At 44.7% G+C, this 27,982-nt stretch overlaps 1 protein-coding gene across 2 annotated transcripts; it reads right to left on the minus strand.

The window, feature by feature from the left end:
- Positions 1 to 25: 25 nt before the first annotated feature.
- Positions 26 to 27,465, minus strand: LOC147896547 (single myb histone 1-like). 2 transcript variants are annotated; one of them, XM_087381944.1, is made up of 7 exons: positions 26,855 to 27,465; positions 26,482 to 26,693; positions 3,593 to 3,677; positions 3,413 to 3,496; positions 1,840 to 1,911; positions 887 to 1,328; positions 26 to 455 (listed from the first exon to the last, which is right to left on the minus strand). In XM_087381944.1, exons 1-7 carry the CDS (start codon positions 27,002 to 27,004, stop codon positions 412 to 414), a joined length of 1,089 nt encoding a protein of 362 aa, XP_087238070.1. In that variant the 5' UTR covers positions 27,005 to 27,465; the 3' UTR covers positions 26 to 411. The 2 variants fall into 2 exon arrangements, with proteins under 2 accessions (XP_087238070.1, XP_087238071.1); XM_087381945.1 differs by lacking the exon at positions 1,840 to 1,911 and having other exon boundaries at positions 26,855 to 27,462.
- Positions 27,466 to 27,982: the final 517 nt, after the last annotated feature.

The raw sequence follows: 27,982 nt of genomic DNA on the forward strand, positions 1-27,982 counted from the left end.
GCAACTAAAGAGCAACAAAGCCACCCAATAATTGGATCCGTAAATTGTATGTTGTTGTTGACTTATATCTTGCTGTTAGATAACTCATTTTGCACATCGCTTCTCAATATAACTTGCAACAAGACAGGAAGATAGTCAATGCATACAGAACTGAACACGTGTATTCATGATGTCTGACCATCCTCTGAAGACAAACGTTCTTGCAAATGCCATAAAACTATGTGAACACGATAAATTTGTTGTTACAAATGTGATAAGCTGACCTTTGCAAACAGGTCAGAACAGTAAACACGAGGGCTGTCTGCTTGTCCACAGCCCAGAAAGTAGCCAATGAATAGAGGATACCTCTCCAAGCTACTTGGTCAAACTCACTACTGATGAACCACCCTTTGCAGATTTACTTGCACAGCTTCAAACAGCAACTGCCACTCCTATGGCAAAACGAGCTGCACGGACTGCTTGTCACACAATATAAGAGTGGTTACTTTAAATATTAATATGATACACAATGTGGCAAATTCAATGTACAATCTATAATCTCTTCACACCAAACCTAAATTGTACATCAAACTAGACCTCTTCCCCCCCCCCCCCCCCCCAAAAAAAAAAAAAAAAACAAAACAAAAACAAAAGTAAATATAAAAGAACAATTAAAGAACCCAAACCAAATAATAAAAATATAACCTTAAGAAGACCTCAATCACCTTGCATTGGTTACTCAACTGGACAGGAGTCTTGGAAATATTAGGGAATGTACTATCGATGATCTCTCCCTCCAAACCTAGCTTGTACTTCAGGAAGATCAAACTTGACCTCTTTCCATGCCTCATTCAAATACAAATGAAACTGCCCTCACCCCCAAATATAGATTAGACAATTTACATACCTTTCTTGGGAGGACGTGCAGCTAGAGCTGCTATTTCAGCGGCAATCTCAGCAGCCTCTGCTTCAGCTTCTGCAGCTTCAGCCTCCTTGGCTGCCTTTTCTGCTGCAGCAGCTGCTGCTTCAGCTTCTGCTACAGCCAGAGCAGCTGCCCATGCAGCTTCTTCAGCTGTCTTCAGTTTTGCCCTTGCAAAATCAACATCCAATCTGGCTTTCTTGATACCGTCGCCCTTTTTCTTCAAATGATTCCTTGAAGACCTCAGAATTCGTTTGCCAGCATTGACATCATGTAAAGGTCCGTCAGTTGGAGATTCTAACATGCTTCTTTTTATCACTCCTCTCATTCGTTTGCCAACATCTGCATGAATCTCAGTAGTTTGATTGCCCAGTGGTACTTCAGATTTGGAAGCTGGCTCAGCAGTATTTAGCTTGAAATTCTGTCTGGACTGTAAGAATCAAACATAGAAAAGGTTAAAGACTGCGCAAAAGCACAGAAAGGTGGTTCATTTTTAATTTATTAGGTTTAAGATGTTACGCGTACTGCAAGATTTAAAATGGACCACCTTTCCATTATAGGAAGAATAAATACATTCCAAAAAAGGAGTCGGCGGGGAAAAGCAAGCTTACATACACAAATGCAGGCAAAGAGAGCAACACCCAACTATATAAGTGAGAGAGTGTTCAGACTGTAAAACTCAAATTCTTGAAATCCATGATCCTGCCTATGATTTGGAAACTTGCATGAAAAAAGTGCGCCATGTTTCAGAGAATAAATCAAGGATTGTTAAGCTCTGAGAGAAGATCTTTCAAGTAGCACTCGACATACCGGTGCACATCCCTTAGGAGGATGTTTTTTTGTATGATGTAGCACAACATGGAGAATGGGGGTGAAACAGTGCTTAAGGTATCTGAACCAATCTTCAAATTTCTGGAAACACAAAGGTATAATTGCCTTACTGGCTTTCTTATGTACTTGAAGATCAAGCTTGGGGATCTTCCCTCTATGTTTGGCAAACCAGTGGCACTTTCCTGCACAGAGCCACAGAGCCTAACTGACATCAGTTCTCTATCACGGGTTCATGCCACCGCCACCGCCACCGCAGCACCAACCACCACCAGAGCCTCTCTTTACCGAGACCCTCTTATCCATTCTCAGTCGCCTGGTGGACATAGCTCCTCAAATAGAATACACACGACCACACAATGATGCTACACCGCATTTCCCATCCTCTTCATGGGCTCAAACAATTTGTAATAGAGTTTATCTTTGTAAATATGTGTCTTGGATGCAAATGCCCGCTTAGTGGTTCCACCCCATTCAGCTCATTGTATCTGGTTTTTTCAGCCTCATAGATCCTTCGTTCTTTTGAAGACTTTGATAAATCTCTCTGTCTTCCTCTCTCTCTCTCTCTCTCTCTCTCTCTCACACACACACACACACACACACACACACACACGCACACAGTGATGACCTAGAGCAGATAATGAAGACTTTATTATTTATTTATTTATCTTTTAAACTTTCTTTCTTCCTCTCACACACACACACAATCACACTCTCACACACACTTATAACCTAGAGGAGACAATGAAGAATACATGTGTTAGCTTCTTGTTTGTCCCAAAGATCTTGTTGGCTTCTAGAGGACAGTAATAGAGCCTCTCTCTCTCTCTCTCATGCAAGACTGGAGTATCACCCCTTTCACACATGATGTCAAAACCCACAAACACAGTTACTCCTTGCTCAAGCTATTCCTTCCATAGAATGGGGCAAGTTGGAGTGATTACAAAACATAATACTTTCCCGCCTCATTCACAATAAGTCCTCAATCCCACATCACATGATCTGGCATAGTTTGGGGCATTGCAATTTGCTCTTGCAGCTGGATAGGGCTTTCTAGAAATTTGTGCTGCCTGTGTGCAGCTCCTGGCAGCACCTAGTGCTGCCTGTGTGGCTGCCTGCTGAATCGGTTGGCCCTTTAATGAAGAGTTCATGACTTTGGCTTGCCGACTTTCAGAATTTAAAAAAAGACACTTTCCAAAAAATACTCTCCTACTAAGATCTATTACTCGCTTTGTCAGAAGCAGAGTTGCTCTTCAATGGACTCTGCAGCTTTACGGCCTATCTTTTGAAATGTATATTGAGACCTTTGAACTGATATGAAAACTCTAAGGCAAGTACTCATCTTCAATTGTATTTAGATTTGACAGCTTAAAATGACTCAAAAAAATAAATCCACATCTCACAGAGGAAAAACATCAATGAGCAAAAAGTCAATCTGGGATGATAAACAGCGTTCTTCCAACATAGCATTAAGAAATGAAATTTCTGAATCTTTGATAAAGCTCCGTGTTTTTACACGAATAAGGAAAAAGGCATGCAAAGCACCTTCAATATATTCGTCCTTTTTTCATTCTCTTCTGTGCACTTTAAGGAATATGCAACACTTTTTTATTTGGTTCCATTACATGTCAAGGGGAGCTAAGAGAGCCCAAAGGAAAAATAATGAATAATAGAAAATGTGAAAACCTTTAAGAGATTGCCTTGATTGACCATGTCTCGTAGCTTTGAGCTTAACAGTCTTCTGAAGTTGGAGGGCACCCGATGTTTTGCCTAAAGGTCAAACCAAGGAAAAGACAGCCCTATACCCTTGTAAGGAAACCTTCTGAGCAATTGCTGAACCTCAATGTTGTCTTGTAGACTAATTACCTCAACAAACGCTGCAATTTCAGAGGTGCTGGACCCATTTGGTTCTTTCAGTTCGCTTATTGCCTTGACTATCAGATCAGTGTACCTGCACAGGGGATAACATGTAACAAGTAAGAGAATGATCACCAGTACTGCAAAGTAATAATGGAAATCTAGGTGCCAGAAAAGTTAGCTTATGTAGACGTTTCTTTCTTGACAAAACTTCATTTTTTATATTTTTTAAAAACTCTTTTCACAAAAATATATTCGATTTCAGAATTTGATACTTCAACTTTAAAACCAGAAGGGGTTTAAATTTCAAGTCTGAAGTGTCGGAATAGAATGATTCTATCGAGGGAAAAAGAATTCCAAAAAAAAAAGAGTAATGAGCTGTGTGAGACAAACCACCCGTGAAAAAATTTTTGTGGGACACCCCCACACCTGGGAGAAACTCCAGGCAAACTAATGTATACATAACTGGCTAAACAGCCAGCTGGTTCCACCAATGGACTGTGAAGGAGAACCTCCTTCAATGGAGTTGAAGCCATGACACACACGTTATCACTGAAATTAGAGGTAAAACACAACTGCCTAAGAAAAACTCCAGGCAAATTATCTTAAAGTCAACCTGTACACATAGCAAACCAATAACCCAAAATCCCAGCCTACAGTGTAAGAATGGAGCCAAAACATTTGGAGTTTAACCCTGACATGCCCCCTAAAAACGAAGCAGCATCCTCACAACTAGCACCCCCTATCACCTGTAAGAATGGAGCCAAAACATTTGGAGTTTAACCCTGACATGCCCCCTAAAAACGAAGCAGCATCCTCACAACTAGCACCCCCTATCACCCACAACCACAGACTTGCCACTTGAATAGCTATACCCACAGACCAAAAGAGAGTCTATACCGGAGCACAAAACTGCAGGCCACTAACAGCAACTGCTCTGCAAAAACAAACAACGCTGCACCTCACAAGGTGACAGAAGCAACCCCACAGGTTAAGGCCACTATAGGCATCCCGGTGTCACCCAACACAAACTGTCATAGGAACATGAACGAAAAACTAAGAACTTGGAATTAATAACAATTTTAGATAACAATCTTCATGGGGAGTAGACCAGTACCCAAAATCTAAAACTGCCCTACATATGCACGTCCAAAAGATTACCTTCCTGCACAGCATCACCCCATTGCTGCTGCACATGCCAAAATCCAAAACTGTCCTATGACTCTAAGCACCCCACTGACATGCATGGGGACCCTGCAGACTAACAAAACTACAATAGCGCTGGCAAAGCCTCAGAGAAGACCAAAAACAGAAAGTCCCCCAGCCCCCTCCCCTTCCAGGCCCTTACCCTCCAAAGGCAGGGAGCACCATACTTAAGACCAGAAAGTCACAACAGCTTACTCCCTAGAGCTTTGTAAGGCTTCACTGCAATTCTCAGTGAGGGATCTAAATTTGCAGCGAGTTAGTTATACAAAATCTCAGCATTTTTTATTATGTCCTCCAGGAAAAAGTACTTTCTATTGTATGCTTTGGAAGAATGATAGAAAATCAGCTATCCGTGAGGCAATAAAAGAGAGGGGGGGGGTGGGGGGGCAGGGGGGGAGGAGGACTGGCTGCCTTGCAGGCTGGTTCACATGGACCTTGCACACTGCCTATGGTGACCCAGAAGCAGGTCCCAGCAACCAATGCGGTAGACTATGTAGCTTGTGTATCCCTCAATAAAAATATACAAAATGCATGAATGCAAATCCTTGCAATGTTCTTCTTGGAACCCTGTCTACCTTGTTGCCAAATCAAGCAAGGTCCAGCCATATGTCAACAAGAGTGGGATTTGCTGCCCCCCATCACAAGGCTACAATGAGCCACCCAGATGTTCCATACCATGATGCTAAAGCGTCCTTCGACACACTTTTATCAAGCTTTAGGACAATCTTTTATCAATGTCAAATTGACCACCATTTTCATCAATGTCAATCTTTCATCAACCTTTAGGACAATCTTTCATCAAGTGGTGGTCAGTTCACATTGATGAATAGAATACTCAACCTTGGAGTTGATCTTGATGATGCAAGCCAATTGTTCAGCGTGCAATTAGAACAAGGGATTTGGTGGTTAGCTGCATTTGAGGTAACATGGATATTTGAATTTGAATTGATAATGGAAATGCTTAGAATCTTTTGAAATAAAATATGAGTTGGTTTTGCAGAGGCCAAAAGAGACAATTTTGACGTTATTCTATTACCCAAGTGTGATCAAAGATCATAACAATGGTGAGCTACTTGAAGTTGAGAGCTATGAATCCCAAAACATAGGAATGGCATCTAGCTACTGATCTCAAGATATTAAATGTATGTATAATGTATCTCATGGAGCAAATAGAAGCTCCTTGTCCATTACGTGTGCAAAAGAACATACCACAAGGGGCAATTAAAAAGAAAGAAAAGCAATGGGCTTGTGAACTTGTAGAGATCGATCAAACAAAGGTATCAAATCATAATGTTCAAGGAAAGATCCATCTTGGAGCCCAATTCTTGAAATTCCTCCTATGGAAAGAGTTAAGCGCTAGAAAACCCCTTAACTAAGTGGTATTTTTAGGTCATGGCCATTCTCTTATGTTAGGGGTGACAGTGTGATTAAGGTTTGTAGGGTGAAGTGTGATTGGTGCGGGTAACATATTGTGGCTGGTTGAGGTGTTCTCGTTGGTCCACGCAAGAGGCTCACCGTTGATTGGTTGGATCGTGCATGCAAAGAGATGTGGCGTGATAGTTAGGAGCAAAAATAATCAACAAATAAAGAGACAAAATCGACCAAAAAATAGAAATAAAATCTCTCAATCTCTCTCTCTCTCTCTCTCTCTCTCTCTCTCTCATGTAGGAATTAAATAAAGAATTTACAAAATGAATGAATTATTTAAAACATAAAAACTAAATGAACCTCTTACACTCATGTTCCGCTTCCTACAAAGATGCAAAATTACATTCCTAACTTAGAACTCACATGCATACTCAATTAAACTCTCTTTTGAAACTAAAAGAAAAATGGGCTGTTCAGCTCTCTGCTTTTTTTTTTCAGCTTATGTTCAATCATTCTAAACATGCCTAAGGCTGATACACCATAGATAAAAGGCTTCATATCTAAGATTGTACGTACTTTTTTCATTAATTTTCTTGGATTATACCTCTTGTGTATTAGTAAAGTGATCAAATTACTACATTGAGTAGCAGGAAAATCTATGGAATTGGGAAGAAAGGACTCCATATTTTGTCAAATCCAAAATGTTTGAGTCAATGTGAGGCATTTTTATAATGTGTAAACCACTATATTTAAGTTGTTCACGTTTATCATATATATCAACCTCTAATCCCACGGTAGATTGAGACAGTCTAAGATCTAAGAAAACACAAGAATCCCATCTTACAATGCAGTTCGGTTCACAAGAGTCATGACGATAGATTCCTTCTCCAAAAGCACAAGTGTCTTTGTACATAAAGTTTTGAAAGTTAGGAACATGTGGTACAAATAAATCATCTATAAAAGGCCTAACTTGGCTAAGCTTATGTAAAATGATAGGGCAAGTATAGATAGAAATAAGACGTTGCATAAACTCAAATTCATAAGTGAAAAGATTAAGTTTGCTAAAAAGACAGCACAATTAGTGCCCTTAGGGATTCCTATAATTTGTTAAAACGAAGAATCATCTATTGTGATCTAAAGATTATCAAAACGAAAATCTACAATGAGCAAACATCTTCAACACCTTATGACCTTTGTGTATATCAATGTCATTATCTTTAACCTATTAACCATAGACACTAGAAAAAAAAAGAGAGGACACGTGGCAGCTTGGAGGAGAAGAGCTTGCCACGTGTCACAAAGAAGGAGCTCTTGGATGGAGGTTTGGAGAGGGGAGGAGATGGAAAGACAAGAGGCAGCTTTAGGGGAAGAAGGAGACAGAAGGTCAATGGAATGGAGGAGATGGAAGTTCAACTTTGGGAGGAAGGAGGAGATGGAAGAGCCATGGGTCAAGACTTAGCCAAGATTTCAAAAGCCAATCCAAGAATCGATCATTATGCTGGCTGGCTGAGGGAAGATCCACCTTCAAATGGGAAGTGGTTGACGATGGTCATGCATCTTTGCCTGTGCAAAGCACAGATTTAGTACTCGTCTTTATTATTTAGCCACAAAAAGTCAAAAGATAAAGCTATTTCCTCAACTTTAGAACTTTGCACCTTTTTTGTCAAATCTCAGCTTAAAACCTTCAGCCATTAGCTTTGTGATTCTAAACTTCAAATCTTCCAGCTCGATCTTTGTATAAAGCATAGTAAAATCATAGGCTAAGGAGAATAGGAGACTCTTTTTCTTGAATGCTTCGAGAGGAATTAAAAAATCTTACAATAGGAATCACTCCTACAGAGTCATTCAAAATCCATATTAATTGCAAGGGGACATCTGCCTCCTTTAATAAGTCCCTCCAAAGTTCATGGACAGTAGGCAACATGGCTTTGAAGCAGTAGCTTAGCCATTAAGAGATATCTGTCAAAGTAGTCTGCTTACCAAAATGCAGAAACTTCATATACACGTTGTCCAATCCACTAAAAACTCACCCAAAAACTTTAGTCATTTCACAACCTAGCACAATGTCAATGGGTATAACGTGGGTTGCATCTCAACGACAACAAATCTCCAACAAAAGTATAAGAAAGTTGTATTTGCATGGTTTTACACCATTGATTGATGTAATGCTCATTAGCCACCTCAACTCGCTCCAATGTCATTGGATGTGACCTTACTGCTTGAATAGACCTAGAATTGACAAAATTGTGAGTGCTTCCACTATTTGCTTGCCAAAATGCGGAAACTTCATACACACGTTGTCCGATCCATTGAAAACTCACCCAAAGACTTCAGCCATTTACAACCCAACACAATCTCAATGGGTTCCATCTCAAGGACAAACAAATCTCCAATAAAGATATAAGTTTTTGAAAGCTATATAGCAGCTTGACACCACTGATTGATGGAATGCTCATCAGCCACCTCAACTATAAGACCATGCGCCAATGTCGTTGGATGTGGCCTTACTACTTGAATAGACCTACAATTGAAGAAATTGTGTGTGCTCCCACAATCTACCAATACATGGACAGGTCGGTTGTTGATATAGCCCTTAGCCTAAGAGTTTGTGCACCTTTAGAGCCCATTAAAGCTTCTAGAGAAATATTGTATAGAACTGATTGAGTATTCCAATATAACCCATCATCCTCTACACAAGAATTCCCCTCTGAATCTCTGGCATTACAATAATAATTATCAATAATTTCTAAATTCCATCATTGGCAAGCTCTTCGGCTCTTTGAATAGAAGTTACCATTTGAATTAAGCCCGCCCAAAGCCAAATCACCTGGGTCAAATGCAAGAGAAATCACCTTTTTGGAGCCTTGAAGTACTTCATCGCCATCTTTTTCTTCATTCACACAACCATAAAGTCTGAGTGTGCCACTGCTTCATCAAAACCTGTCTCTTCATCAAGCTAATATTTGCCCCAAACTTGGCCTTGCATACACTTCTATGCTCCAAAGTCCACCTTTCCCCACAAAGAAAACATTAATTCTTCTTTTTCTCTCTTTTTTATCCAATCCTATAAACTTCGCCTTTCTATACACTAATTCTTCTTTTTGCTCTATACACTAATTCTTCTTTTTGCTCTCTTTTTTATACACTTGGCCTTGCATACACTTCTATGCTCCGAAGTCCACCTTCACTTATTCTTCTTTTTTCTCTTTTATATCCGTTTGAATGAGGCCCTTGCAACTCCTCAACCTTGTAGGTCTATATGACTCAGATTACGGTCATATACACTAGGCTACCAACGAATAGAAGAGGTTGTTGAATTTGGCTTGTGGTCATCTGTAATATTCCACTTTGTTGAAGGGTTGGTAGCAAAATGATGAGTTGTGTGCCGCCACGTGGCAGCAAGGCATTGGATCTTGAAAGCAAGCTATGGCTCCGACACATGGCATGCACTACAAGACTATGAAGTAGACGGCAGAAGAACAAACTCGACCTGACAAGCAACTAGCTACAGCAAGGACTGGATTAAAGTGGCAGACTGTCGCATGCAGCAAGCCTAACTAACGTAGAGATAGCTGAGGTAGAAGCTGATTGACACGCAAGTCTACAGAAGCAGCCGCAAACAAGTTGCAAGACTGACACAGAACAACTGGCCCAAGCAAAATTGACAGACATGGTAGAACTGAGACGTAGCCATAGAACCACAGACTAATTGATGGAAGAAGAAGCCAACCAAAGCAGCTAACAAGGCAAAAAAATTGTAGTGCAGCCTAAGAACCAAGAACCTAGTAGATGGGACATGTGAAGTAGCAAGTTGACATATGCAGGTTGGACTAATACAGCAGCTAATTCGATGGCACAAACTGCAATGAACAGACACGCTTGACTGTCGAAAAGCAAAGTAGACCAGCTGCAAAATGGTATAGGACCGTGGCACACTAGCGCTGCCTGGCCAGCTGACAGCACAAAGCAAGACAGCCAACAGGTAGTGCACGACAGCCTCGCTATGGAATAACGTGTGGCAAATGTGCGAGGGCTTAATCCCATATATGAAGTGGGTAGCCTAATGTTAAGCCATATAAAGCCTTGCTGGTTAGGGCACCCTCAGTACACGGCTCCAGCACATAATGCCACATGTCGTTATCTTACCAATTCTCAGGAGGCCCCACTCCCAAGAATGCCTCAAATGACCTTAGGCTCACATTTAAAGGCATAGGGCATGTGTAACATGCGGGAACTAGCTGTGTGGAAACATAGATGAAATGTAGAAAGAGAACTCAAACATGAGAGACACAATAACTATAGTATATTGCTTTATTCATACTGATGGCGTAAATGTTGGAAAGGTCACCTCCCCATCTGTAAGCCCCCATATGAGGAGAGCAAGGGGGGAGTGGACCTGGGAACTGATGGAAGGCCACATGGGCAGCATCATGGTTGCTATGTAGGCAAGGATCAGAGAAAGAAAAGAGCCTTCTGGGAACCTGGAACAGTCCGGAACAGATTACCATGAGCAGCAGCCTGTACGGCTCTTTTGGAAGGTCTGTAGGGCCTTGGAGAGACAGGAACACGTGCAGCAAAGGGCGAGATCAGAGGTGCCTGGTTAGAGTAGCACTAGCTACTAGTTTGGGGCTGTTTGGAGCTCCAGACAGAGTCAGACAGAGGCGCAACAGGATGGGGCAGACCAGCAGAGGGAGTCGGCTACATGAAGAGGCTGATTGGAGCCAGCCAACCAGGCCTTATGTAGGGCAGACCAAGGGGCTGGGATACTGCCTTTAAGTGAAAGCTAAAGCCCTGGAAGTATGGGCCAAAGGCCCTAGTTATGAGAGCCCTTGAGGGCAGGTTTTGCAGCAGACTAATCAGCCTGTTTGGGTCGGCAAGAATGATGCTGCTGGTCGGTATTTTTGGGAGCAGGCCTTGGGCCTATATAAAGAGGCCATTGGGCCTCATTCATTCATCCAACAGTTCAGCAGAAAGAAGAGCAGACAGGAGCAGCCTGAAGGCATTCCCTTGGGCCTCATCTTGAAGGTGAAGGAGAGTTGAAGGTGTGCTGCAGACTGAGCTCCCTAGGGGCTGGACCTTGGCTGTCTTCTATTGTGATCTGGATGGAGTCTACATACACTCGAGGTGGAGCACACGGGCTCAAGTCTAGAGATATCCAGCAGATAGTAGAAGTACCTTGTGGTAAGATCAAAGGACCACGCTCTAGTGGGACTTTGGATATATCTCTTTTGTATTGTGTCCATAGCTTTGGACGGAAATATATTGTTTTGATGGTTTCTATATCTGGCTGGATCATTGTCTATTGATGAGTCTGCACATCTATGTGATTCCACACCCCACACACACTGTGTGAGCTCCTTGGCTATTCTATCAGTCTTCCACTGTGTGTACCCTCTGTTGGTCCATTTCTAACAGTAAATGCCCTGACTATGGTTGTACATGGTTGCAAAATTGGCATACAAAACTGAGCTGGATACTCCCCCTAACTGCGACTAAGGGAGAGGGAGCTATGATGCTGAAACTGCTGGCTGAAATGCATTGGGAGCTGAATCCTGAAATGAGGGGCAAACAGCCCCTTATATAGGACCCTAAAATGATTATAATAACTTTTACATATGTTTTCTACGTTGTAATGCCTTAATATTATTCACAATGGTCTCCTAAACTGCCATAATTGTGGCTTTTGACCACAATGGGCATTGCTTGTAGGCATTAGATGGCTTCCAGTACATGGGCCGACTGGCTGGTTGGTTGAGCGACCTGCTTGGGTCAAGTCAATGGACCCGACTTGTTCCCTGTTGAAGGCTGCCCTGGACGACCCAGTGGGCCTGCCAATTGGCTGCCAAACTGCCCCAAAAGGGCCTGCAACTTTGCTGCGTTTTGATGGCCGTGCAGCTAGTTGTCAGTGCCACCTGTGCCTGGCACTGATACATGTGACATTGCCCTCTTCTGAAGTTGTTGCTAGGTGGATACTTCGCAACACTTTGCCTTGGCGACCCAAACTGCTCCAGCATGGCTTGTGACTTAATGGACCCCGTAGCTCGTGCCCGACTCGTCCCTGCCCTAGGGCTCACAATGCGGTCACAACGTATGACAAATTGGTCAGATTGTGTGTCACAATGCTCCCTAGTGTAGGGGTGCATGTGACATTCCCGCCTGCTTAAATTCTGGATAATGATAGCTGCTGAGGAACTAAGTGAATCTACCAAGCAATTCTGGATAATGATAGCTGCTGAGGAACTATGTGATCTTGATGACCACCAACTGCTGCTCGAAACTTGTCTGTCCTCCCAAAGAACTGGGGAATAACAGTTTGGCACTGGGACTGATTTGGTACCGCTCCAAGAGGTTGCGGAAGGAATGCTCTACTATGATAAAACGGCGGCTCAATAAAAACTCTTGAGAATTGGTACTGCCACGAAGACTAGAAGCCAAACTACTGAGGCTAGTCATCCCACCACGCTACTGAGGCTAGTCATCCTTGGGTGGTATGGCACTCTGACAGGCTCCTAGAAATATGAACTGCATGTTGTCCTCGTGAACTACTAAGGATATACTGGGCTGCTGATGCGGAGGCACTGCACTCTAGAAGGCTAATGGTATGAAACTGGTTACCAACTACTGGCATGCACCCTCCTCACTGTGGAAGGTCCACCAACATAGAAATGTTGGTGCTACCCCAAGAACTGCTGGGGTGATGACAAAGCCACTAAGGCCAAGCAACCATAATTGAAAACGTGGGAGCTCCAGAATACTCACATGCACTTTTGGAAACTGTGGTACTATTGTATGTATGACTAGTGTGAGGGAAAGTTGGAATCCACTTGCCTCCTCTACTCGCGTGATAACTACTGAGGGTAAAAACTCTGACACCCTCCGAGAACCTAGAACTATGTATATAAATGTCTCCCAAAAAAATGAGTGATGCTGAGAGCTGCTGAATCTATAGCTGTCTCTCTAAGAAACTCCGAGACAGATGGAACTATGGATGTCTCCCCAAGGAGCTGCGAGGCGACTAGCACTATAGAGCATCCCTCTAAGGAGTAAACAACACTGGATGCTCTCCAAAGGAACGGAGGAGCTACTGGCACCCCTCTAATGAATCAACTAAATGGGATGCTGCCTAAAAGAACTGTGAGATGTCCGAAACTCCTGAGAACACCTTAGAATGCCTCTCGAAAGGACTGAGTGATGGCTGCCATACTGGGATTGAGCATGTCTATCATCCTGCTTCAACAACATGTATCCACTTGCTTGGTAATATTTCTTTTTGTTTTTCAATAGTATGCTTATTAAGAAATGAAATGTTTTCTTGCTGTTCAGTTACGGTCAATGGGGACTAGGTCTAGCATTTGAGGGTGGACCCCCTTGCTTGGGGTTATGGGCATTAGTGACCCACAAGAGTGATGGCCTCTCTTTGAGAGGGACATCTGGAAACCACACCCCACCTGAATACCCAAACATGGGACCAATCAAATGCACGAATTGCATACTGACCTAGGAACCATTCAAGAGAATGTTCCTTGAGCTTTGGGTGTGGGCCTGGCAGCATGCCAAGAGTAATGGAGATACAAGATAAGACGACAAACAAAATCAATTATGACCTTAGAGTACGTCAATAGATAGTTCAAGCTGTTAGGAACCCGTGGGTGCGATCAGAATTGAATTCTGACAACTTTGAAATTTTAGGGTTTTTGGGAGTGACATGGCAGCTGACACGTGACAGACTGCCATATGGAATCTGAGCTGGCAGGTCAGTACACCTGTCCCACACATGTAGCAGCATTCATGGCAGGTGGCAGGGCATACATGCCAAGTGTCTGGCCCCAAATCTGGTAGATTTGGGGCAGGTTGTGGACACTTGTCCCAAATTTTTGGTGGGCTGCAGTCCCAAAGAGGACAGCCCCCCTTCATTCCCTACATGAAAATTCGTCTCTAATGTTGGATGTAAGTGGTGATTGTTGCAGGCTTCTTCCTTGTGGATTGGGCAAGCCAAGAGTTGAAACCCGAGCTTGGAGTCCTTTTTTCTGTTGTCTACCTTGTACATATGCTCTTGAGTCTTGTATCTAGATCCTAGGCTTTCACTGAGTTCATCAGTTTGGAAGGAGCATTGCACCTTGGTCTTGTATCTCCATTTTCAAGAATAAAGTGAGCCTAGATAAGGGGGGGGGGGACCCATCTTGGCCCCTCAATCATATTGCAATTTCCAATGATGTCACTTTGTGTTTAAGCTGTATAAGTCTTAATTCCAGCTTAATTGCAATCTCTTAAGTTCAAGTATATGTGTTTGGCAACTTGCAATCATTTCATTCAAATGCCTCTGCCAAATCCGTTGTTTGAATTGATAGAAAGCACCGAGTAGTTTACATTGGTATCAGAGCTTAGGCAGTGGTCTTGTACTCTGTGCTTTCTCTTGTTGAGTCTCTCCTTCATTGAATCATCTTGTCATCATGGCAGCCAATGGACCTAACCCTCCTCCTAACCTGCATGAGTTAAGTGCTCTCTTGTCAAACATTGCTCAACAAGTTCAAGTGCTGGAAAGCAACCAAGCAGAAACTCATGACACAGGGCCCCAATCCCAAGGAAGAGGCCGTGCGGACAACACCAACTCCAACAAGGAGGGAAGATCATCCTCTTCTTCCCCTCCTCGAGGTAGACGGCGTCATCGGAGTCCATCTCCTTCGAGATGTCCACGGAGACGAAGGTATGCAAAGCATAAGGTACCTCTTGCAGACAAGCTCTTCAAGTTTACCAAGTACAAGGGAGAGGACAAGCCCGAGGTCTTGCTGGCCTGGATCCGAGACCTCGAGTATTTCTTTGAGGGAGATGAGTACGAAGACAAGGCGAAGATCCGGTTTGCCGTCCTGCACATGCAAGACCGTGCTTCACTCTGGTGGGCAGCTATGGTCAACACTGGACAGCAAGCCCACACCTGGAAGCGCTTCAAGAAGAACTTGATGAGGCACTTCCTGCTTAAGGAGTTTAAGAGAGACAATGGTGCAGTGGGACATCCTCCGCCAACACCAAGAAGAGAAAGTCAGTGAGTATGTTGATCGTTTTTGGGATACTTTGTTAAAAGTTCAAGCATTCAATAGGAAGGATAAAAAAGAGCAGCAAAGGAAGTTCTTTGCTGGCCTACGGTATGTCGTTCAACATGAGGTGGACATTGTCACTCCTACTTCTCTCGAAGGCACCCATCAACATCGCCTTGAAGGTGGAGATTGAAGGTGGAGAAGAAACAGTCTTTCTCCAACAAGCGGAATGGCAGCAGCAACAAGCGGAGTCCCAGGGAACCTCTTCCAAGGAACAAAAGGGTAAGGAGATAGCAAAGGACACACCAAAAGAGCAAAAGTCAGCCAGCCAGCCTCCTCCGAAGAAAGCAGCCCGCACTTTCAGCTCATTGTCTCCACAACAGAAGCAAAAGTATTACTCTGAAGGACGGTGTTTCAAGTGTGGCGAGCGAGGCCACAACTTCTACGAATGCCCTCAAGCTGCCAAAAACAGCAGCAACAAAGAAGCAGCCCCCAAAAAGCCAGCTTTGGTGTATAACAAGGTGGAAGCACCTCCAGAAAAGGGAGCTGCAAACGACCCCCATAGTTTGTTGAAAACATGGGGTCAGGTAAAGGATCAATCTGCTACAGCCTTCAAGAACCAAGAAGAGAAGGTGTACCCCATCATCGGCAAGCTTCGGGTACACATCCAGGGGTACTTGGATCATCTACCCTTCATGGTGGCACCACTTCAAGGGTCGGATGTAATTCTCAACATGCCCTGGCATAAGCAAGTCAACCCCCGAATCAACTATGTGAAGAATATTCTAACCCTCCAACATAAGGGTAGAGATGTGAGCATTATAGCGGGAGTTTTAGGAAACACCATTCCTATGGTAAGTCATGCACGATCTCCCAATTTGCTTAAGAAAGGAGTATGTTCTTTTCTAGTGTTTGTACGCGATAAGCAACCAAGTGAAGAAAAGTCCAATCCTCTCACAAAAGAAAGATTAGATTTCCTTCAGGAATTCTCTAGTTGCTTCTCTCAAGAATTTCCTAGTCACCTCCCTCCTGAGAGACCAGAAGATCACAAAATTGACATAGTTCCAGGGTCTTCACCTCCAAATAGACCCCCATATAGAGTTAGTCAATCCCAGTAGGATGAAATCTTCAAGCAAGTCCAAGAACTCTTGGACAAGGGATTGATCCAACCCAGTAGTTCTCCCTTCTGCTCTCCTATCTTACTAGTCCAAAAGAAGAATAAAACCTTCAGGATGCGCATAGACTATAGAGCCTTAAACAAACAGACGGTTAAGAATCTTTGATCGTTTAGGAGGATTTGAAATTTTCAGCTGCATAGATCTTAAGAGTGGCTACCATTAGGTACGAGTTGTACCTGAGGACATTCATAAAACAGCCTTCCGAACCACATTTGGATGTGTATGAATATATTGTAATGCCATTTGGCCTTACCAATGCCCCACCCACGTTCAATCAGCTGATGGAACGGTTGTTCAGGAACTATAGACAATTCACTGCCGTCTTCTTTGATGACATCCTCATTTTCAGCAAGAATGAGGAAGAGCATAAGGAGCATCTAAAGATTGTATTTCAAATCTTAGCTGAAAATGCTCTTCACATCAATGAGAAGAAAAGTGAGTTCTTTCTTCCTAAGATTCACTATCTTGGTCACATTATCTCACGAGAAGGTGTCTGTATGGACCCAACCAAGATACAGACAATTGTAGAGTGGCCTGACCTGAAGAATGCCCATGAGGTAGGGTCTTTTCTCGGCCTATGCTCATATTACCGAAGGTTTATTTGGCATTTTGCTGAACTTGCAACCCCTCTACATGATCTCACTAAGAAAAATCTGAAGTTCAGATGGACCCAAAAAGAGAAGGACTCTTTTAATGCTCTAAAGCATGCTCTGACTACAGCTCCTGTACTTATCATTTGTGACTTAAGGAAACCATTCCTAGTAGCACTTGATGCTATTAGAAATGACCCAACAGAGGGTACACACAGCGGAAGACTTATAGTAATGCCCAGGAGCTCACACAGTGTGATGTGGGGTGTGGAATCACAAACTTCTTTACTTATGTGCATACAATAGGTGTGCAGACTCATCAATAGACAATGAACCAACCAGATAGAGAAACCACCAAAATATATATTTCCGTCCACAACTATGGACACAATACAAAAGAGACAGATCCAGAGTCCCACCAATGATGTGGTCCTCTGATCTTACCACAAGGTCCTTCTCCTATCTACTGGCTATCTCTAGACTCGAGCCCGCGTGCTCCACCTCGAGCGTAAGTAGACTTTCCGTCCAAAGATCTCAGCACCTTGCTGCCCTAGTAGACAGCCTAGGCTCAGCCCCAAGTGAGCTCAGTCTGTAGCGACTCTGGCCCTGCTTTGCCTCCTAGATGTAGGCCCAAAGATCAGGCTTCTGCTGCTCCTCCTGCTCCTTTGTTTGCTGACTTGCTGGATGAGAAATGAGGCCACAAGCCTCTCCTTTTATAGGCCCCAAGGCCTGCTGAGAAAACCAACCAGCCAGCCCTAAATGGGTCGACTGGCTGGTCTGTTTGGGCCGACCAGCCTGCCCCAAAACAGCCATTACCACATTTGCTTTGGCCTCTCCCTCTGAATCTGTGTCAGACTCCTTTTTGTTTTTCTGATCCGCCTTTTCTTTCTGCAGTCCTTTGCAAAATGTCTTGGCGTATCACAGTAGAAGCACTTCTTCTTATGCTTCCTCTTCGAAGTCCCCTCCAGAGTCGTCTTTCTTGGACTTGCCACCATTAGGCTTGCCCTTTCCTTTGCCAGCGGAATCCTTCGCCAGCATCACCTTGTCGTCTTTATCCTCATTGTAGAGCTTCTCTCGAGCTTCCTCCTGTAGCAGTAATGGACCCAACTCCTCAAACGTCAGAGGTTTGGTCCTCTGTCCTGTTGTCACAGCCGTAACAAAGCTCTTGAAACTCCGAGGCAGTCTCCTCAGTACCATCAAGGCTAAATGGCATGAGTCTCTGACCAACTGCTGCCAGCTGATCCCTCACCACCTTGACCTTCGTCAAATGGCTATGTACCGTATCTCCTTCTTCCATATCAAGATTGTAGAGTTGATTCTGAAGAAGCAAAATCCGGGAGGTGTTGTCCGTCTCGTACAGATCCTTCAGGGTGACCCACGCCTCTACTGACATCTCGGCCAGTTAGATATGTGGAAGAACGGAGTCCGCCGTAGTCCCTATGATTATTGCCAGGGCATGGGCATCTCTGTCTTCCCAAGCTTCGAGCTCCTCTCTGTCTACTGCCATGACTATCTCCCCTTTCCTGTCCACCATGTCCTCCGGCTTCGACTCCACTCCCGTGGTCAGCTTCCACAACTTCCGAGCCACTAAATGACTCCGGATCTTCACTTTCCACATCGGGTAATTAGTCCTGTCCAGTTTCCCTGACTCTCCAAAGTTAGGGATAGTAAAAGAGAGAAAACTAGGGGAGGAGAAAGGGAAAGCAAGGGCTGAAGAGGCTGTGGCGGTCGACATCTCTGCTGTTTATACCACATAGCAAAGTCAACCAAACTTTCTTTCAGTAGACCAGAATTCTAAACACACCTGACTGAACTTGAGTGCAAGGGCACAATCCTCCAGTTGTGGAAGTCGATTCCCAAGAGCTTCTGAATCAAGGTCGTCCTTCAGCAAGGTCCCTGCCTTCAGGCTCCCACACCAGTGAGCCTCCTACTTGGGCTCTGATACCATGTTAGAAATGACCCAACACACAGCGGAAGACTTATAGTAATGCCCAGGAGCTCACACAGTGCGATGTGGGGTGTGGAATCACAAACTTCTTTACTTATGTGCATACAATAGGTGTGCAGACTCATCAATAGACAATGAACCAACCAGATAGAGAAACCACCAAAATATATATTTCCGTCCACATGGACACAATACAAAAGAGACAGATCCAGAGTTCCACCAATGATGTGGTCCTCTGATCTTACCACAAGGTCCTTCTCCTATCTGCTGGCTATCTCTAGACTCGAGCCCGCGTGCTCCACCTCGAGCGTAAGTAGACTTTCCGTCCAAAGATCTCAGCACCTTGCTGCCCTACTAGACAGCCTAGGCTCAGCCCCAAGTGAGCTCAGTCTGCAGCAACTCTTGCCCTGCTTTGCCTCCTGGATGTAGGCCCAAATCAGGCTTCTGCTGCTCCTCCTGCTCCTCTGTTTGTTGACTTGCTGGATGAGAAATGAGGCCACAAGCCTCTCCTTTTATAGGCCCCAAGGCCTGCTGAGAAAACCGACCAGCCAGCCCTAAATGGGCCGACTGGCTGGTCTGTTTGGGCCGACCAGTCTGCCCCAAAACAGCCCTATAAGGGCTCACAAAACTAGGGCCCTTTAGCCCACACTTCTAGGGCTTTTGGCCCTCCAATCTAGGCAGGAGCCCAGCCTATATAAGGCATGCCACTGCCCACTGTCAGCCCCATTTGCTGCTCCACCAGGCCTGCTGGTTCTGCCCTCTGCCCGGTTCTCTCCAGCCACGTGTGCACCGCCGTACACTGCTGATGTCATCACGCCCTGCCAGGTCAGATCTAGGGCTTGCTGTCCCCGCCTTCTGCTCCTTCCACACGTTCCGTCCTTTGCAGCCTTCTTCTCTTGTGAGGTGTTGCCCATGTGGCAGCCCCCTCTCTCTTTCTTCTCTGGGCATCTTCTGCCCTAGGTCTCTCTCCCCCACGCTCTCCTCATTTGGGGGCTTACAGATGGGGAGGTGACCTTTCCAACAGGTGCCAGTGGCAATTGCCTTGGGGCTTCTCTTACCCAGGATGGTCATGCTGTGGCCTTTGAAAGCCGACGGCTAAGAGATGCTGAACTTCAATATGATATCTATGAAAAAGAACTCTTAGCTGTAATTCATGCTCTCAAACTTTGGAAACACTATATTTTAGGGATAGATTTTCTTGTAAAAACTGATCATGAAAGTCTTAAATATTTTCTAACTCAACCTCTGATCAGAGAGAGACATATGAAATGGTCTACCTTTCTGCAATCATTTCATTTTCAGATACAATTTTTCAGATACAATATACTCCTGGAAAAGAGAATGTAGTGGCTGATGCCCTTTCTCGTAGACCACGGCTTCATCATATTTCAGTTCCATATCATGATGACCTAACAGCCCTCAAAGAATTCTATGAGGGAGATGCTGATTTTGCTCAGCCATAGGCACATCTGAAAGATGGAGGCACCCATCATGCCTACCACATCAGGGATGGCTATTTATTCATGGAGAACAAACTATGTATCACAAAGCAGCTTAGATCTAAAGTGATGGAGGAAAGCCATAACCCACCCTATGCTGGTCATAGGGGTATTGTGGCCACTTTTTCCGCCATGGATAAATTTTTCTACTAGCCTGACATGAAAAAGGACACTGCTGCCTACATTTCAGCTTGTCTCGCATATCAAAAAGCTAAGTATGGGAGAGGAAAACCCAAGGGTTTACTTCAGCCCCTACCCATTCCAGAGAGACCATGGGAACACATCACCATGGACTTCATTATAGGAATTCCCAGGACCAATCAAAATCATGACATGATTTGGGTGATATTAGATCAATTCAGCAAGCAAGCCCACTTCATTCCTTGTAGAAAGAATCTCAAGGCACCTGAAGCTGCCCATTTATTTATTAGACACATCTTTAGGCACCACGGCATGCCCAAGTCTATAGTATCAGATAGAGACTCAAAGTTCACTAGTAACTTCTGGCAAGCTTTGTTTGAGAACATTGGAACTCTTCTAAGTTCTCCTCAGCTATTCATCCTCAAACGGATGGCCAAACTAAAGTTACGAATAGTACACTCTTGGATTTGCTGAAATTTTATGTGCATGACCAGCAAACCTTTTGGGAGAAATTTCTTCCTCTTGTGGAGTTTGCTTATAATAACACAATTCATTCCTCCATTGGAAAAGCTCCTTTCGAAATTGTATATGGTAGATCTTTACCAACTCCACTCATGCAAACAAAAGAGAAAATCGTTGCCACTGATCAATTCGTGGAGGAATATGACTCTGCTTATGCCACGATTCGAGCAGCCATTCAAAAGGCACAAGACAAACAAAGAGCAGCTGCAAATAAGAGACGGAGGGCGTTTGCAATGAAAGAAGGCCAATGGGTCTTATTGAAATTTGAGAAAGCCCGATTAAAAACCAAAGTGGGCAAAAAGCGCATCTACTTCAAGCTATCCTTTCGATATTATGGTCCTTTTCAGGTGTTGCAGGTAATAAATGATGTCTCAGTCCGATTGAGACTTCCAAAGCATTGGAAGATCCACGATGTCTTCCACGTAAGCTTGGTGAAACCCTTCATTGGGGAACCACCTCAAGAGCCCATACTGGACGATACACCTGAAGTAGAGGACACTGAGATCTTGTTGATCCCAGAGCAAACTATTCTGCATAACTTCACTATAGGACATCAAGGCACGACTCGCAAGATGTACCTTTTGAAGTTCGGAGGGCTCCCATCCACCGATGCCCAATGGGTGGACAGAGCTACATTTCAGGAGTGTCATGAAATCCTGGATGCTTATGAGGAAGCATTTCAGTTGAGGACAACCGAATGAAAGACGGAGGGAATGTCATCCTGCTTCAACAACATGTATCCACTTGCTTGGTAATATTTCTTTTTGTTTTTCAATAGTATGCTTATTAAGAAATGAAATGTTTTCCTACTGTTCAGTTACGGTCAATGGGGACTAGGTCTAGCATTTGAGGGTGGACCCCCTTGCTTGGGGTTATGAGCATTAGTGACCCACAAGAGTGATGGCCTCTCTTTGAGAGGGACATCTGGAGACCACACCCCACCTAAGTACCCAAACATGGGATCAATCAAATGCACAGATTGCATACTGACTCAATTATGACCTTAGAGTACGTTAGTAGATAGTCCAAGCTGTTAGGAACCCGTGGGTGCGATCAGAATTGAATTCTGACAACTTTGAAATTTTAGGATTTTTGGGAGTGACACGTGGCAGACTGCCACATGGAATCTAAGCTGGCAAGTCAGTCCACCTGTCCCACACATGTGGCAGCATGCATTGCTGGCAGGGCATGCACGCCAAGTGTATGGCCCTAAATCTGGTAGATTTGGGGCAAGTTGTGGGCTGTCCTCTTTGGCCAAAATCTGGGACAAGTGTCCACCTTCTACTCTGGGCCTGAGCCTATAAAAGAAGGCCTCTCCCCTTCATTCCCTACATGAAAATTCATCACTTTTCTTCTCCCTCCTTTTGGTTGATGCAGCAGAACCTCTCCAGCTCCTTGGGTGCAGCCAGCTTCTCCCCAGGCCATTCTCTCACCTCAGCAGCACTTTCTCTCTCTACAGCAATACACTCTCTCTCTACAGTTCCAGCCCCTCTTCTCCAGAAATCTGCCCCCTCTCAGCTCTTCTAGAACAGCAGCAGCATCCTCTCTCCTCCTAGCTTGGAGCAGGCACAGCCCCTTTCTCTCTCCTGCTGCAGTCTTTCTCTCTCTACTGCAGAATTTCTCTCTCTACTGTTCCAGCCCCTTCCCCTTGCAGAAATCTGCCTCTCTCTGCACCTCTGGAACAGCAGCAGCTCCTCTCTTACATCCCCTCCCTTGGGGTCAGCATTGGCACTCTCTCTCTACAGCTATCACTCCATAAAGGCTTTCTCTCTCTAGCCTATAGGCTGTTTTTCTGAGCTGTTCTCATTCCAGCCCCATTTCCACACTCTCCTCACCCAAGGGAGCTTCAGAGGCATCAAGGACTTCATCTACAAAAGGGTCAAGTCATGAAGGGAGTCTGTATTGTCAAGTTTATCTCATTTACAGCACTATTTCATGTTGTTTCTACTATCTTTCTAGAAACTAGTGCTTGCCTCTAATGTTGGATGTAAGTGGTGATTGTTGCAGGCTTCTTTCTTGTGGATTGGGCAAGCCAAGAGTTGAAACCTGAGCTTGGAGTCTTTTTTTCTATTGTCTACCTTGTACATATGCTCTTGAGTCTTGTATCTAGGTCCTAGGCTTTCACTGAGTTCATTAGTTTGGAAGGTGCATTGCACCTTGGTCTTGTATCTCCATTTTCAAAAATAAAGTGAACCTGGATAAGGGGGGGGGGGGCCGTCTTGGCCCCTCAATCATATTGCAATTTCCAATGATGTCACTTTGTGTTTAAGCTGTATAAGTCTTAATTCCAGCTTAATTGCAATCTCTTAGGTTCAAGTATATGTGTTTGGCAACTCGCAATCATTTCATTCAAACGCCTCTGCAAAATCTGTTGTCTGAATTGATAGAAAGCACCGAGTAGTTTACAATGTCCCCCTAAGGAAAGAAAGTACTAAGGCAGATGAGCCCACCTTCGATGAATCGACCAAACTGATGTCACTATCAAGGGAACTGCTGTCTGCCATGCTACTGCTGGTGGCTCACGATCGGATGAGAGGATACTGTATGACTAACCTCCCGGAGTGAAGGACACAATAATGGGAAGGGGTCATCGACCTCTCGGTACCGCAACTACTGCCTCCCTAAAGAACTGAGGGAGTTGCATGACTGTCCTTACGGACTGCCGAGGACTCGTCAACCTCGAAAATGCGGATAGCTATACCTGCTACTCCAGCTATGAGGGTACTCCTTCCTGCTAGGCCTAACATTGGTCTGGTAAACTCCTGAGACGCCATCCCCTGCTGAGCATCACGGCCAGTGGGACTGGAAACTGATCCCACTAGTCCTGAACACTCCTGATGAGAAGGTGAAATGTGAGTCATGCCGACTAAAACTGATGTGGCCAACGGAGCTTCAAGGGTGGAAGCCCAAGAGGAACTGACCGTCGCTTATGAAGAGGCCTGATGGTTGGAAGACCCATCACACCAATCTGCTGCATCTGGGGTGTCCCCTTGGATGGAATCCCCAAGAGACCTAACTGTGGAAAAAGAAGCCAACCCCCTCAGGGTGGTGAACCAAAGAGGCTCATCTATGGTAATTGTTGATGGGTCTGAGATTCTCCAAGGACGGAAGACCCATCACACATAGCTATGAAAACCATCTGCTCGCCCTGCTAAAGCTGATCCAGCTGACTGAACTCCCGGGGTGGAAGACCCAGAGGAACTAATTGGACATGATAAAGCTGCTGGACGAGTAAAGGACCCATTCGATGTAACTGTACAAATGAGATGAACCCCTCGGGTCGGAACCCCAAGAGAATCAGTTGGTAAAGCTGGATGATCCCCATGGGTGGTAGACCCAAGAGGCTCATCATCTGGACATGCTGACTGAGCTAAGCTAGCCCCCGAGATGGAAGACCCTTGACAGCGGGCTGTGAAAATGGCTGCACTACCCCCATGGTTGGAAGACCCTGAGGCACAGCATGTAGCTACTGTGGAAACTGAATGGTCCCCTAGACTAGTAGACCCAAGGGAAACCATTGTCAGAGCTGCTGCAAAAGTCCACTGAATTGTGCTCAGAGATGGAAGAATTCTAAGCAGATAAAGGACCGCCTGCTGATGAAGAACTGTCTGTTGGGTACCGCAGAAGAATTGTCCATGACAATATGCTCTAAGGTGGAAGACCCCTGAGTGGATGATGGACATTCACTGGTAGTTGTTGATGAGGAGAGGAACTTTGAGCAAGCCATGAGAAACTGCTGATGTTGTAAAAACATCTGCTCTCGGTCTCGCCTATGCTAAACCTTGTATGCTGCTAAGTCGGCACAATGTTTGGATCGATGTATGGCCGCCTCAAGGTGTTCCTATTCCAACACAAACCAAAAACGGTCCAATATCGTTGCATCCTCCTTCGTCTTCTTTTCTTGCTCGGGCTGCTCAGAAAAGAGCCAATTCTACTCAAGGAGATGATCCTGCTTCCTGAACGCTTGCCTAAGATCTGCTATACCGGATGGGTCCATGATGAAAGATTGGTAGACCCATCAACTGCTGCAACAATGACTACCAAAGGAAAAAACTTCCCCCCTAACCTTGCCCCGCAAGGTGTAAACGCGTACGGGTGAAGACGGGAGCTGGCCCGATGCTCGATGAAGGGAGGGAAGGAGACACTTGTACTACCACTAGTCCGAGGTAGGGACAAAATACAAAATTAGATTATATCCCAGACATGCTCCCTCCTCTGCTAACTGAGTCCCCATAACTAAGCTTTGCTGCCAAGACTCACTCCAACCTAACTCGAATCAGAAGGAACCATGCTGCTCTGATACCAATGTAACATGCGGGGACTAGCTGTGCGGAAACATAGATGAAATGTAGAAAGAGAACTCAAGCATGAGAGACACCAGAGATCTTCCTAACTGTAGACACTGCTTTATTCATACTGATGGCGTAAATGCACTGACTACGGTTGTACATGGTTGCCAAATCGGCAGACAAAACTGAGCTGGATAACCCCTCAACTGCAACTTTCTTTGCAATTAAAAAACCCCTCAATTTGCGACTGAGGGAGAGGGAGCAGAGGGAGCTATGCTGCTGAAACTGTTGTTGGCTGAAATGCACTGGGTGCTGAATCCTGAAATGAGGGGCAAACAGCCGCTTATATAGGGCTGGTACATGGGCCCATTGGCTGGTCAGTTGACCAACCAGACCAGTTGGTTGACCGACCTGCTTGGGTCGGGTCAATTGACCGACTTGGTCCATGTTGAAGGTAGCCCTTGGACGACCCAGTGGGCTTGCCAATCGACTGCCAAACTGCCCCAAAAGGGCCTGCAACTTTGCTGCGTTTTGATAGCTGTGCAGCTAGTTGTCACTGCCGCCTGCTTCTGGCACTGGTGCATGTGACAGCATCCTACGTGTCTCAACCCTAAGACTACCCTAACTATACCAAAGGTATGTCATGTCCTATTGTCCTGAGGTTAGGTTACATGCCTTTATGTTAATCTCACCTAAATATACACTAGCCACGTTATGTCTAGATGTGGACATAACACTCACCCCTCACATCGTTTTGCCTATTTGCCACCAAGTAATGGGGACCAATAGATGCAGGTTGCTATGCACTTTTCGAAAAAATCATCATGGAATGCGTGCTTACATTACAAGGCCAAAAAACCTCGTCCCTTCAATAAAGAAACATAAGATAGAAAAACAAAGGAAACAAAAAGGCACCTCATGATATCGATCCAAAATTGCAAGTCGCTCACTCAACTACAACCAGATCAAAAGCTCTCTACCCACAAATTTTTTTTTGAAAAAGGACAAATGACTTCAAAATAGGGACAGCCGAAATAAGGATGAAAACAAAATAATGAAAGGATTCAGACAAAGCTAACAAGGATGGAAAAAGATACAAGAAAAAGCTAACAACTCGTATCGTACCTTGGTCCCAAGGACCTCCTATCCTTGGAGCTTTCTGAAGAGACTAACGAGTCGGCAATAACATGAGTATCATCTCCGGGACCAATAGCCAATGGCACGGGCGAAATGCACTCATCCGTCGCCTTCACAAGAGCCTGCCTGGAAACTGACTTTACCGTCTTCTCCCTTGATCCATGCCCATCTGACCCAACCTTCATATTTCTCCATTTGTCCTGCCCAAAACATTTAATCTACGTGAGCCATAACTACTGAAGAAATGGGTCGTCAAGTAACGTATCGAGTAACAATTCTAATTGTCAGCAGCCGTTTCAATTTAACGGAGCAATTCTCCACATTTATACGAAAACAACAAATAATTGCGCATGAAGCTTACTTTCAAGTCCACGTTGGACCGTGTGACCAAACAAGGTCCAAAGGCTGGGTCTTTCTGAATGGCACGCCATTTCCCAGGACCATGTTTCTTTACTCCAGCTCTCAAAGCCGCCTCTTCTTCCGACGTCCATTTCTGTTTTGGAGCCCCCATTTCCACTTTGATGCTGTCAATGCATTGCCACTAATGTGTCTAATCTTAACTGGCCTACTTTCCAGCCTCAAACCAACTGAGTTCAGCTCCTAAAATTTGCCAGTCGTCTGCAATTTCGCATAACGCGCGTTGCTAAAGGTAATCAAGGACCACACATCACAGCCTGAAGCCTCAGTACGGGAGCAAAAGCACGCCCAGAAGTCATTGGTAACGCAAACAGTTCTCCGTGATCCAAGACAAAGGCCAGAGGAAAAAACCAAAGCAGAAAACAGAAAATTCACGCGCAGGGTGAGGATCAAACTACGCAAGAATGGACAATTAAGCAGATCAGGGCGGGAAAGAGGGGGGAGACTGCAGAGATGAAGGCGATGAGGTTGAAAGCAACAGGGAACAGCGGAAGCGATTAGCGTTTCATTTCATAGAAAGAATAGGATGACAAAAGCATGAATTAAATGACCTTAAACCCTTGAAGTTTGAACCTTCATGGCTTATAAAGCCAGTTATGCACACTCTCGTGCTAGGCCCATATCACATTCGTGGTGTCCATTGCCAACCTTTGAGGTGTCCCCGGAATTGATTCTTCGGGGATTCAACTATGACCGAAGGCACGCTCAAAGGCCGAAGTTAGAAGGACGAAACGGGAGGGCAAAGAAGGGTGCACCACGAATCCGCCAGTCCACATTGTGAATCGGATGCCCGATCCACCCCATTACGATCACCAAGACCATGCGCAAGTGAAGAAACTACGGACAACATCACTAGAGGACAAAGAAGCAGCACTACATGATAAAGGAGTGCGACATGCACAGGCGTCACAACGCATCAATACACCGATCGACAACAACAAAGTCAACCAACCTAACGAAAGACGTCATTAAAGGCCATGCACAAAGGATATATTCAGGCGAAGTTTGTCAACCTAGACAATACAAAGCAAAGGCATCTTCTATCCTGACAAGAGTAGGACAAACCATTGTA

Source organism: Dipteris shenzhenensis, chromosome 11, assembly GCF_047967505.1.
Source record: "Dipteris shenzhenensis isolate YYH24624 ecotype China chromosome 11, Dip_SZ_1.0, whole genome shotgun sequence".
Taxonomy (NCBI): Eukaryota; Viridiplantae; Streptophyta; class Polypodiopsida; order Gleicheniales; family Dipteridaceae; genus Dipteris; species Dipteris shenzhenensis.